This window comes from Alosa pseudoharengus, unplaced genomic scaffold (assembly GCF_046254945.1).
Source record: "Alosa pseudoharengus isolate Yale_2024_CS ecotype anadromous, Long Island Sound unplaced genomic scaffold, YU_APseudo_1.1 YU_APseudo_1.1_scf_13, whole genome shotgun sequence".
Classification (NCBI taxonomy): Eukaryota; Metazoa; Chordata; class Actinopteri; order Clupeiformes; family Clupeidae; genus Alosa; species Alosa pseudoharengus.
In genome coordinates this window covers 35,152,430-35,165,602 of record NW_027468598.1, presented here as the reverse complement: position 1 = coordinate 35,165,602, position 13,173 = coordinate 35,152,430, and the positions used below count along the sequence as shown (strand labels likewise).

The window sequence follows — 13,173 nt, the reverse complement described above, 5'->3', positions numbered from 1 at the left end:
TAAGTATCTCATACGAAAGTGTGATGCTAGACGGAATAGACAGACAGGAGAAGAATTCGCTAACCTCTACCCCCACCCCCGTCCTCTCAGACTTTGAGGCGGCGTCCAGTAAGGCAGGGAAGGTGGAGGCGGAGGTGAAGCGCCTGCACACCCTCATCGTGGACATCAACAGCCACAAGCTGAAGGCCCAGCAGGACAAGCTGGACCAGGTCAACAAGGGGCTGGACGAGTGCACCTCCACCATCACCAAGGCCCAGGTGGCCATCAAGACCGCCGGACGGTGAGCGTATTTTATTTATTTATTTATTTATTTATTTATTTATTTCAGCTCAGCTCTTTTTTCCTCTCTTCCTGTACTCAGGGCTTAAAGTGTTCAGGCACCGTGCCTGAATTCAGGCGTGAGCTGGCATGCTAGATTTAAAATAGGCAATGAGACTACAGTATATATGACGTCCTCATAAATGTCTGATAACTTCAGGCACAGACATTACTATTGCTTTAAGCCCTGTGTACTGCCACATTACCCTGGAAATCCAGAGTTCTCACGAGAGCACAATTTGAATTTGAATAATGCTCATTACTGCTGTTCGAGCCGGGCTGCACCGATCACATCGGTGTATCTGATATAGGCAGGCCAGAGGCGAGCTAAAAAAATGGCAACAGCGCTGCAACGTCTAAGTTTGGAATCAGTCCGTAAACATTGCAAGATGGCTACAGATGAACACCAGTTGTTTGAAACGGCTTTGGCCGCTACAATGCGTACGAGTTAGACTTGGCTTTTTCTCTAAAAGAGGAACAGAAGACGGTGCTCGAATCTTTCCTTTGCAAGAAGGACGTTTTTGCCGGTTTGCCCAACGGATTACGCCAGAGTCTAATCTACCAGTTGGCTCCGCTGGTAGCTAATTTCTGGATACGTCACCTCGTGTATTGTTCTGATTGGTCGTAGTGTTATCCAGTTGCGTGCAGTGATATTTTCAAATGCATTTTTGGTGTCGCCCCTCGAGTTGGGCCATTTTCATTACTCATAGCCAGACACTAAATCTTTCTAGATTTGGGTCTGAATTTACAGGCTACTGCTACATGCCAACAGCCGGAAAAATTCCTTGGTGGCCAATAAAGAAAAAAAGTGTGATTCTGACATTCTGTCTCGCCACGGTGCTGTGATGCTGTATCTAATGTGGTAGAGCAGGGGACGGACTGGTTATGAGTTTGACTACATAACGTATTAAAGTAGTTGTAGTTGCCCGACTGCGTTAGCTGCTGCCTGTAGCAACTCGAGCTGGTAAAAACGATTGTTTTCGGGGTTTTTTCGTACCAACAGTACTCGGTGACCTTGAGAAAAAGATGTATTTGAAAACTCTGAGTTCTCCTTTAAATACATACTGTGCTAAACGTTATTTTTAGATTGGTGGTTACTCTTTGTTCTTCAGATCAGTGCTTTTTGCAGTCTTTTTTTTTTTTGGTTGTCGTCATAACCCAAGTTGTAAATTAAAGTAGAATTCTGTACTAAACACAAGACTGGGCTCAAAGTTCTCCGGTACTTAACTGGAATATTTTTATGATTGCTTCAAAAATGTGCTCTTCATGCACATTATCCATCCTTTAAGCCCTGCTGTAAACCGCTTCAGAAATATTTAGTTCCTGGTACTTTGGTCTCAGACCAAAAAGCGCTATATAAACAAAAGTATTATTTAGTTGTAATGTACTGTTTTGTTTTGTGGGCAGTAATCTAAAGAAGTCTGAGGAAACGGTGGCCAAGGTGGAGCAGGAGGTGGAGGAGAACAAGAAGACCATGGAGGAGCTGACGGAGCAGCTGAAACAGCTGGAGGAGCAGGCCGGGGAGATCATGAAGGCCTGCCAGGAGGCCGAGGTGAGCTCCCTACGACACACACACACACACACACTCCAACACACACACACACACTCCGGCACGGCTCCTCTCGGAGGCCCTTCACACCGTGAACAAAAAAGCGCCTCTGTGCACGCTGCAGATGTTCCAGAAGGGCTTGGAGTGTTTTGATCAGAAATAAATCTGATCAAATCGGAAGTTTGTTCGGTGCTGGCACAAAATTATTATTTTTTTCCTGTGAACCGAAGTGGGTGTGTCATTCTGCAGTTTAGTTATGCACGCAACACCCTGTGTTGATGCCACATCTTCGGTTCTGTTCTAAACGGGTGGAAAAGCGGGCTAGCTCACGAGATGGCACCAAGGAATTCTGAACTGAACTTGTCACGATGTAGTACTGTCAAAAAGAAGGTTCTTTTGAAGATTTGAAAGGTCTATGCTGTTGATAAATATGCAGAGATGTTATGATAAAAACTTGGTTTGAGTTCAGCTAACTTTAAACTGTATCTCTACTCCTTGAGGCTGTCTAAGTGCCGGTTGTTGATGAGTGTGCCTGTGGTCCTCCCGTCCTGTAGGAGGCGCTGCCAGAGGTGCAAGAGCAGCACAAGTCGGTGCTGCAGGAGATCAAGGTGCTGCAGGAGCAGGAGCACGCGCTGCAGAAGGAGTCCCTCAACGTGCGCCTCAAAGTGGAGCAGATCGACACGGCCATCTCCGAGAACAACAACAAGATCAAACACTGGCAGAAAGAGGTCCGTCAAACGAGAGAGAGAGAGAGAGAGAGAGACTCCAGTGCACATGGTCTATCTACTCTGCCCAAAAAGGTTCCTCGGGTGACAGACCTGTGGAACTGTATCTTCTGTCTTTAAATGTTAACCCTGACTGAGTGAGAGAGCAGTCAGTCCTCACACACACACACACACACACACACACACACACACACACACACACACACACACACACACACACACACAGAGAGAGAGCACCCCAGTGCATATGCCACGCATCTACTCTGCCCAAAAGGTACCTCAGGTGACCGTCAGGGTTAACATTTAACAGTCAGGGTTGACATTTAAAGACCGATGATACAGTTCCACATCAGTTCCTCAGGTCTGTGTGGACTGACTGCTCTCTCTCACACACACACACACATAGAGTGAGAGAGACTTTCATTCTCACGTTGTTATTTATCTGTTTTCCTCACTTGGTTCTGTGCCCTCTGCTCAGGGCACCAAGCTGTCTCTGCACCCTATTGATGACAAGCCAGCGGAGGAGCTGCTGCCGCTGACGGCCGAGGACCTGGAGGCCATCAGCAGCTCAGACGTGCTCAAGAACGCCATCGCCCTGCTGGAGGACCGCTGCGCCCACATGAAGCCCAACCTGGGTGCCATCGCAGAGTTCAAGAAGAAGGTAGCCAACTTCCTCCACGGCCCTTTGCAATGCGTGACGCTTGAGTAACGTGGATTGATTGACACGCTTCAGTAAAGAGTTGTGCTGTGCTTACTTCAATGAGGTTTCAGTGATTTTCCTGATAAACATGAAAGGGTTCTCCACCATTGGGCCATGAAGGCATTACTGGTTGTTCCTGGACTGTAGTTTTAATCACATTTGTTTTATTCAGTGGTGGGTGTCAGATTGCTTTCTTAGTCAGAATGGTGGTCTCTGGGTCAATAAATTGAATTGTTGGTGTAATACACACATAAATGATCTCTCCCTCCCTCAATCTCTCTCTCTCTCTCCCTCCCTCCCCCTCCATCTATCTCTATCCCTCTCTCTTCCTCCATCTCCCTCTCTCTCTCCCCCTCCATCTATCTCTATCCCTCTCTCTCTCTCCCTCCCTCTCTGGTACCTGTAGGAGGAGCTGTATCTGCAGCGGGTGTCTGAGCTGGACGACATCACCACGCTGAGGGACGACTTCAAGCGCGGCTACGAGGAGCTGCGCAAGCAGCGGCTGCACGAGTTCATGGCCGGCTTCAACATCATCACCAACAAGCTGAAGGAGAACTACCAGATGCTGACACAGGGGGGCGACGCGGAGCTGGAGCTCGTCGACAGCCTGGACCCTTTCTCTGAAGGCATCAACTTCAGGCAAGGACTCCCTGTGAAATTGAGCCAGTGTATAACTGCAGTATATGGGTGTTGAAAGATGAGGGATGTTTTGTGAGAGATGTGTTGGCCTTTTATGTTTTGATATAGACGCATCTGTGCATGTTTACAGCTTGCGAGCAATAATGCTGCCTCATCAATGCTAGTTTCAGAATTTCCCAGGGTTTCCACAATCATGGCATTTTAAAATCCCATTTAGCAAGCCTGGAAACATCATGGGATTCTGGAAATTCACTGAAAGTTTTAAACATCTTGTTCTGTATGCAGGTCTAATGAAATTAATAATGTGTTATAAAGGTGTGTGTTTTGTGTGTTCTTGTACCACTCCATGGTTAATGTCCCATTGCCTAATTTCTGCCATGTGATGAAGTTTCCAATTGAATTGACATGGCCTATGACCCTATTAGGAAAAAGCCTATTGGAAAAGGAAAATGTTGTTTAATTGTTATTCAGCAGTTATACCCCCCTATTGAGTAAAATGTGCAAATCTGTGTAATTACAGGTTGTGAGAATCAGAAATGTCATTGAAGGTCATGGAAAAGTTTTGAAATGTCAATGAAAATGAGTTGGAACCCTGAATTCTGTACTGAAGCTCATGTTGTTGTTTGTAGCAGTAGAGGCATTTGAGGGTTCGGCAGAGTTTAACGCGTCTGGGTGTTCTCTCAGTTAGTGTGCAGCTAATTTGATAGTTGCGACTGTTCTGTCTCTGTTAGTGTGCGGCCCCCGAAGAAGAGCTGGAAGAAGATCTACAACCTGTCGGGCGGAGAGAAGACTCTGAGCTCGCTGGCGCTGGTCTTCGCCCTGCACCACTTCAAGCCCACGCCACTCTACTTCATGGATGAGATTGATGCCGCCCTCGACTTCAAAAACGTCTCCATTGTGGCCTGCTACATCTATGTGAGTGGGGCATTGTGGGGTTTAGGGTACTGCTACATCTATGAGTGGGCATTGTGGGGTTTAGGATACTGCTACATCTATGTGAGTGGGGCATTGTGGGGTTTAGGGTACTGCTACATCTGTGTGAGTGGGGCATTGTGGGGTTTAGGGTACTGCTACATCTATGTGAGTGGGGCATTGTGGGGTTTAGGGTACTGCTACATCTCTGAGTGGGGAATTGTGGGGTTTAGGATACTGCTACATCTGTGTGAGTGGGGCACTGGGGTTTAGGATACCGTCATATCTATAGTCTCTTTTGGACCAAGTAGTTACAGCAACTTAGTTATAGGAACAGTCCACTTCTAAATCAGTTCTACTAACTACTCTCCTCCAAAACCTGCTTTTCATTTCCATTTGCTCTGGCCAAGTGGCCATAAGAACTGGTATGAGGGCGTAAGGAGTGACTTAAGCACGGCGACAGTGTATAGCAGGGGTGGCCAACCTGCGGCTCTTTGCCTCCTCTCGTGCGGCTCGCGGCTGCTCAACTGATGTTCTCACTTCTTGGATTTATAGTTTTTTATTTTTTGAAATACCCTATATTTCTGGTAAATGAAAATGCTTTTCATAAGTTGATAGTACTGGCAATTGTTAGGCTGCAATGTTTAAATTAAAATAATTTTATTGTCATGTTATGGATAGAAGTCTAGCCCATAAAGAAGCAGAAACGTTTGTTTCTTTAGCCAGGTGTAATGCTACTGTTGCAATCAGGAAAACCCTGATGCTAAGAGTAAATAGAAAGAGGAACACGGACATTCAAAAGGCGGATTAATCTTTTTTGTAGGCTAGAGCATAACCCTTCTGGTTGATATGTCAACATAAACAGGTTTTTTACGGTTTTATTTTGGTTAACACGTTAGTTTGGTACTTGGTATGCCAGACTTAACTGATGCATAAAAGCTTCAAACCTGAACATTTCCCAAAGGCACTGACCTTTGCCAGTACAAGGTAAAGGTATGATACATAGACGTCAGTCAGAGAAGCAGACACTCGACGGAACATTTGATGGTCACATTGGCCTCTTATCAGTTGTTACATCAGAGCATTTCTCATGCTAATAAGTCAGTCAGTTTGGGATGTGTGTCAAATGTCTTTGTTGCTTGCTACTCATTCCTGAAAACGATAATTTGTAGCATCTGCCAAGTGTTTCATTTTAAATGAAAAAGAAGATTTAAAGTGTAGGCCTAAGTCGCTGTTGTGGTGTGGGCATCTTTTTTTGTTGTGCGGCTCTTTTGAGTTGTGTTGATATTTTTTTTGGCTCTTCATGCTGGACTGGTTGGCCACCCCTGGTGTATAGTCTCTTTTGGACCAAGTAGTTACAGCAACTTAGTTATAGGAACAGTCCACTTTTAAATCAGTTCTACTAACTACTCTCCTCAAACCCACTTTTCATTTCCATTTGCTCTGGCCAAGTGGTTTAAAATAGGCACCCATTCACCTCGCCAAATGCCAGTAAATTAACTAACTAGCCTACATTTTAAAATTATTTGAATACTAATGTCTACTGTCACATGCTGGTTAACAGTAGCCTAACATTAGTCATCAGGGGCCGTATTCACAAAGCCTTTTATCTTACCACTAGGAGTACTCCTAAATCGCACTAAAAGATTTTAGCTAGGAGTTTTCTCTTAAAAGTTATTCACAAAGCCTTTCAGACCTACTCTTAGTAAGGAAAAATGACAACTCCTAAACTAAGAGTGAGTCTTCGTTGCTATGGATGATGTCATTACTCATGCACGAGCTTGACTGAAGTGACCACCTTGATTGGCTGATAAATGTAACGCGGGAATGATTCCAAACACCTCCCTTACGATGATTAGTGACCGGTCTGAGAATGCGTGCGCTACTCAAGTAGTGCGAAGGACGTAAGATGATGAATAACTGAATAAAAAGACCTAGCCTAAATGAATAAAGAGTAAGGCAAAACAAATAGCCTAGTAGCCTAATGAAACATAGCCTACTGTATCAATCCGTAGGCCTATCTTTGCAACATTATTAAATTAATCTGTCACCATATGCCTATGTTTGCAAAGAGGAGAACATTTTAATTTGATTCACAATGAAACGTTACATTTAATTTACATGTTGACAATGAGTCGTTTTGGTTGTTGTTGGTGGCATTATTGCATCCCTTTTATGCCTACAATGCAAAATTGTTCCCTCGCGATTGGAAGCTCCTGTTGCCGCATACGCATTTCAAAACATTGCGACGTGAAATGCCGCAAAAAGCTGTTTGTGAATAGGTCTTAATGAATTAGGAGTCCTCTTGACTTCTTTTAAGCTGTCCCAGACTTAGGTGCTACTTTTAGGTCTAAAATGCATAATAATAAATTCGCCACTTAGGAGCTACTTTTAGCCTTAAAATTCTTTGTGAATACGGCCCCAGATCCGTTTGGAAAATCGATGTTTGATTTTATTGTTACCTAAGTAATATATAAAACATCTGGTATTTTATTGGAATTGTGGCCGTGTCATAGGCTAGTACGCTAAATTACAGGTTATGATGAACATGGTGTCATGTCACACCTGAAAGTCTGGACCAAGGACCGAAACAACATTTGTGTTTAGTTACATTGAATTCATTTGATCCGGTTGTTAATGGTTTCACATTGTAATTTTTCTAGCGCACTAAAGAACTTTGCATGACATCCCTGCGTCCTGTCGTTACCACCTACGTGTTCTGCCTCAAGAGTTCCAGGAACTGCGGTCAGAGGAACTTAATAATGCCCAAATCTGTTTGGTGTGAAACCGCGAAAAAAAGGGGATATAGGAATGTTATGTTCTAGGAAGTGCAGAAATCCCCTCTGGTGCGAAACCAGCTTATGAGGAGGGAGCTGTGGAGCAGCTCTGAGGTAAGAGGCTGGCTCAGGCGAGTGTGGGGCAGCTCTGAGGTAAGAGGCTGGCTCAGGCGAGTGTGGGGCACGAGAGCTCTCCGCATTGAGACCTTGTTGGGCACACTTACGATGAAGTAATCTGGAGCAACAATGCCGATGCAGGAGAGTGTGTGAGTATGTCTGGTTCCCCTGCAGAGGGACCCTCTTATGCTCACGTCTTACCTGTTCTCTGGAACAAGCGGAGCGGATTACTGGGTGGCCTGTGGCTCTTGGGCAACGTTGGCAGCGTTGCGTAAGGGACTGTGGGTTTGGGTCTTGCAGCAAAGCATCAGTCTTTGTGTTGTTGCATTTCCATTTTAAGCCTTCATTTAATCAGAGCCTTTGACCCACTGTGACTGTTTGCTGACTGAGTAGAGTCTGAAGGAAGAATGGCTTGCTCCTGCTACAATGCTCATAGTTTGTTTTAACTTCTGAAAATTCTCCCCTCCTCTCTTCCATAGGAGCAAACCAAGAATGCCCAGTTCATCATCATCTCCCTGAGGAACAACATGTTCGAGATCGCAGACCGCCTGATCGGCATCTACAAAACCTACAACACCACCAAGAGTGTCCCCATCAACCCCAAGACCATCAGTCTGAAGGAGGTGGTGTCCTCTGCCTGAGGTCTGCACAGACTCCACTCAGGACTTGTGTTCTGTCTCCTGTATCTGTCGATTTTAATGTTGTGTATCGTCTAATCGTTTTCCTGTTTCCATTTTGTCTTTTACTCCTCTGTTCATCATTATGTATAAATTCTTTACACACAAAGCTGCTCTTTTTTAACTATTACAAATAAACTTTATTAAAGTGTTTACAGTGGTGTCATTATTTGTGTTCTCAAAATATTGGTATTAATTTGTATGCATTCACAGCATGAGGTTAAGGCAGTAAGCAAGCGTTTGCTAAGGTTCACAGTGACTGCCAGCTACTTCACGTTAGCCTTCTAGCTGCTGTCCTTTGCCAACTTCACGTTAGCCTTCTAGCTGCTGTCCTTTGCTACTATGTGTTAGTTTCCCCAGCCTATTTAAGGCCAAACAATAGCGGCTACATAATCGAGGTCCACATTTCTGTTTCCTTTAAAAGGGACACACCGACTATTTGGGAAATTAACTTTTTTTGCCCTCTGCTCCAGAGTTATGCATCATGCAACAATGACCCAGTCTGATACCATTATCCTCCTTAGTATAGTTCACTAGAAGTTAGCCTCTAGCTCCATTTGAGCAACAGGCTAGCTGGTCTAAACCATTGCTACTGCATTACGCTAAGCTAAGGTGTCAGACAGGGTTACTGTACACAGCGAACAGATGGGTATGTATCCTCATACCTACCCTTACAAAAAAAAATAACTGCAGTTATACTGCAGTACAATAATATTTTCATGTCCAAAATATTGCATTTCCTGCATAAGAAATGCAGATAATTCCTCCAAAACGGCAGTTGACACTTGAAGTAGTGCAGTTATTTTTTTGTAAGGGTAACTGGGGCAGATGGTAAATAAGGTGATATCCAAAATAGTTGTGTTCCTTTACCAGTAGTGTTTTTAAAGGCATCATGTATACATGAGTAAAAGTAGCTGTGCTGTAAAAAGGCTAATTACACCTTTAAGTAGAAAAGTCACCTGGCATTACTGATCATTTACATTACTATAATGGTCATGCATTTGGAACAGAATTGTACTTGGATGCACTACAAACAAATCTGCAACATAACTGAAACTTTCATAAAAATTGTGTGCATTATCAATTGCTATCAATGAATACACTATAAAGAACTATTGTTGAGAAAGGTGCTAAAAGTTTGTTTGACGGGGCATGTTGGACTTAACATTGCCTCAGACTTGGTCACGTGTTCTCTTAAGAAGACTTCATGGTTTGGCAAGTTTCAAAGCAGTCTTGTGTCTCTACCTGATCTTGCGATCCATTTCAACCTTTTGTTTCCTGAAACCAACAGTACATATATTATTCTATCTGCATCACGGCAACCCAGCCCCTACGCTCCACACAAACCAAAAAGCACTGCATGTTCTTGGGCACTGTTACTGCGAAGCCTGGAGGAAAAAGGCAAAGTGTTGGTACGTTTTGTCAGCCAGGGAGGAGACACTTGCACAGACGTTCGAGACCAGCTCCTCCAGCAGTCCCTGGACGTCAAAGGGCCAGACGAGTTGGTCAGCCAGGCTCTGGAGGTGCTCGCCGAGCGGGGCGACCACGGAGAGCCCCAAAGACGCCATTCCAAACGGATCCAGGTGCAGCCCCGCCGCCACCATCAGCACCAGCAGGGCGAAGAGGGGGAGGGGACGCTGCCAGGGGTTCAGCCAGGTGCGGGAGAGGCCAGCGGGAGGGGCGTGCTTCCCCAGGCAGCCCCTGGTGTGACAGGCCACCTTGGGTACGGGACCCTGCTCCAGGCCTCCGATGGTGACCTTGGCCCAGTGCTCGCGCAGGAAGTCCCCGGCTCGGGGGGCGATGTAGAGCGGCACCACCTGGGGCATGGGGGTCTGGGTGAGGGAGGAGACGCGCGCGCGGAACAGGTGCACCTTCTCCAGGAAGGCGAGCGGTGAGTCCTCGTCCTGCACGGCGGAGCTGAGCGAGATGAGGCTGAGCTGCTCCTCCTGCATGTCCTTCAGCTTCTCGATGAGCGGGTCGTAGCTGCGCGCCAGCTCTGCGCTCGCCGCGTCCAGCGCCGCCATGTACTCGTCCCGCTTGCGCTCCAGAAGCCTCTCCACGCCCTGGAAGAACTGGCCGACGGCCTCGCGGTCCTGCCGCACCAGACCCTCCCCGCGCGCCTTCTCCTGCTCCAGACGCTCCGCCAGCGCGCACACCTCGGCCCAGCGCGTGTCCGTCAGCTGCTGGACGAGCTGCTCGGGGGCGTCGCGCTCCCGCACGTACGCCGCCTGCAGGTCGTCGATGGCGTGGCCCTGGTGGCGGCCGACGGTCAGGCAGAAGCCGCAGATGAGCGCGCGGTCCTGCACGCAGTAGACGTTGAGTGGCTGGCGCGGGTGCTCGGGGCAGGTGGGCGGCCGGCCGTGCGGCCCTCCGTCGCGCTGGAACTTCTCGATGATGGCGCGCAGCGACACGTTTATGGGCAGCGCGTCCACGCCGGTGGGCGGCAGCTCCACCACGCTGCGGCAGTTGGGGCACTTGAGGGGCAGACGCAACGGGCGCCAGATGGAGTAGTTGCTGGACACCTGCAGCACGCTCTCCAGGCAGCACTTGCAGAAGGTGTGCGAGCAGGGCAGCACGCGTGGGTCCGTGAACAGCGCGTAGCACACCGAGCACGTCAGGTCTTCCTCCAGGTTGTCCATCCCTCACGAGCGGTCACAGTGGGATGAGGTATGGAAGTGGCACATAGAGTCCTGAAACAGATCTCCGCCATGTTATTTTCCAATCGTAACTGTAATGTTTCATTCATACATACATACATACATACATACGTACTCATTTTGCAGCCCAATAGAAACTGCACCTAGGTAGGCCTAATACTGAGATTTAGGAAGAGAAAATTACAACATTGTCCCAAAATGGAACTGGCGCATTTAAGAAATCCCCCATCATGCAAATTTTCCAGAGCCTTAATTGTCTTTGATCGTGTAGTAGTCTATATGGTGTTGCACTTATTTCAAGGCACTTTGTATCTGACATAATCTCATTGTGATCTGATTAATTTCAAAATTAAGCAATAGTGTTGACCATAAAAGGATTTCATTAATTCACTTCCAGACTAATCCTTGCTCCAGGAAACTGACAGACTCAACCGAAGTTCAGGTTCAAGACACACACACACGGGCTAAAGAAACGGGGTTACTCTTGACCATGAAGTCAGACATCTTTCTGCTGTCTTATGATTCTCACATACATGTTAGAAACTATTTCAGGCCAACTCATCAGCAGGTTCAATTACAACCTTTTCTGTCACCCCCCTATTAATATGAGGCATAGCCATTAACGGTCCTCAGACACTTTAGTTTAGCCTCACACAAAAGTATAGCCTACGTGACAAGGGTGGCGTAACGTGGGTGTTGAGGAAGACGGGAGGAAGGGAAGCCTTGTTATGATTTATAAAATTAAGATGAAAAGCAGACTTAGTTGGAACATTCTGCATTTTGGAAATAGATAATTTAGGGCCCATCTGAAAGATCCACATCCTAGTGTTCTGTTCTCTGACTCACTCACGGTAACAGACCATGTGAGGAAGAAACCGAATCCTGACTTATTGTAGTGAACACTGTGTCGTGCTATCAAATGTCAGAGCCTAACGTTGCCTTCGTCCGTTAAAACAGTTGGGTTTTCGTTGATGGAGGGAGATTGCCTAAGCCTAATCAACATCTAAGATATAAGTCAAAATGCTATCCATAAACGTTAATGTAACCCCTCTACATGAAACCCCCAAATCTTTATGCATGTTTAAATACTGTCAACATTAGATCCTCACTGTCCGCTATTTGAGCTAAATCTCAAACATGCTCCAAACAATAACTAGGCTACTGTTCAAAAGTGGCCTGCGCAATACAAGCTCAAACTGGACCAGTTCAAACTGTACGATCCAAGTGACAGATCCCAGCAGATATAATCTCATGAACCATTCTGAATACCTCATCTAACTGCCCACGAGAACAACAGCTTGATATAGCCATGCTAGCGAGTTACAATGTATCCTTCCGTCATTGGAATCCACATAACAATAACCGCTTGCTCGCAATTCTGTATCAAATAATTTCACATCGTGCAGACACCGTTTCATTTTGTAATTGGCTACTTTATAGAATTAGGTCCAGTTGAGTGGACTTAAAAAAATTGTGCTCACCAACAGTTGCTCATCAAGGCGTGGACGTCATTCTTGTGTTTCTTGAACTGGCCGGCTGCAAACACCTCTTCTGTCGGTCGTCGTCAACTGTTTCGCGCATGCGAAGTTCAAGGGAGCATCTCGCCCAATCCCGTGTCATCCCGCGATTTGAAACCAACCTTGCTGCTTCAAATCTACTTCGCTTTAAAACAGAACAAACGCTTACATTTATCAGAAGAGAGTATTTTTATTTGGAAGCAAACGTAGTTGTTCATATGCACCTCGATGTCATAGATGTCCATCTAAGAGTTGAATGTGGCAGTCATAAACGTACCGCGTCTAGTTTACAAACTGTAAAGTTCCTCCATCTTTATTTTTATATCTTTGAATTTAATTCAGGAAGTGCCTTAGTGATACTGAACATATCCTAGTGTAGTAGCCTAATGAGTGAGTAGATAGGGAAACTGCGCGTAGCCTAGGCCTACTTCTGTGTTTATGTGCGTGTTTAATGTGTTTGTTTGTGTGTAAATCATAGGTAGTCTAGTCGTGATTTCATGAACCCAGAAATGTTGAGTACCCTAAAGTTTTATTGCAGAAATGTCATCTATAGGCCTAGTGGGTGGAATTCAACTTGGTTGCCTA

The 13,173-nt window shown here is 45.9% G+C and overlaps 2 protein-coding genes across 4 annotated transcripts in view; one reads left to right on the top strand and one right to left on the bottom strand.

Moving 5' to 3' along the window:
* smc4 (structural maintenance of chromosomes 4) overlaps positions 1–8,567 on the top strand; it is a 34,246-nt gene extending 25,679 nt beyond the window's left edge. For all 3 annotated transcript variants that reach the window (XM_076282936.1, XM_076282938.1, XM_076282937.1), the window contains 7 exons: positions 91–280; positions 1,726–1,870; positions 2,422–2,595; positions 3,071–3,253; positions 3,699–3,931; positions 4,663–4,846; positions 8,217–8,567. In XM_076282936.1, coding sequence (XP_076139051.1) covers positions 91–280; positions 1,726–1,870; positions 2,422–2,595; positions 3,071–3,253; positions 3,699–3,931; positions 4,663–4,846; positions 8,217–8,378 — 1,271 coding nt within the window. In that variant the 3' untranslated portion in view covers positions 8,379–8,567. The remainder of the gene's footprint in view (positions 1–90; positions 281–1,725; positions 1,871–2,421; positions 2,596–3,070; positions 3,254–3,698; positions 3,932–4,662; positions 4,847–8,216) is intronic.
* On the bottom strand, positions 8,561–12,683 carry trim59 (tripartite motif containing 59). The gene is made up of 2 exons (XM_076282939.1): positions 12,553–12,683; positions 8,561–11,104 (listed from the first exon to the last, which is right to left on the bottom strand). Exon 2 carries the CDS (start codon positions 11,051–11,053, stop codon positions 9,791–9,793), a length of 1,263 nt encoding a protein of 420 aa, XP_076139054.1. The 5' UTR covers positions 11,054–11,104; positions 12,553–12,683; the 3' UTR covers positions 8,561–9,790.
* Between the last annotated feature and the right edge of the window lie 490 nt (positions 12,684–13,173).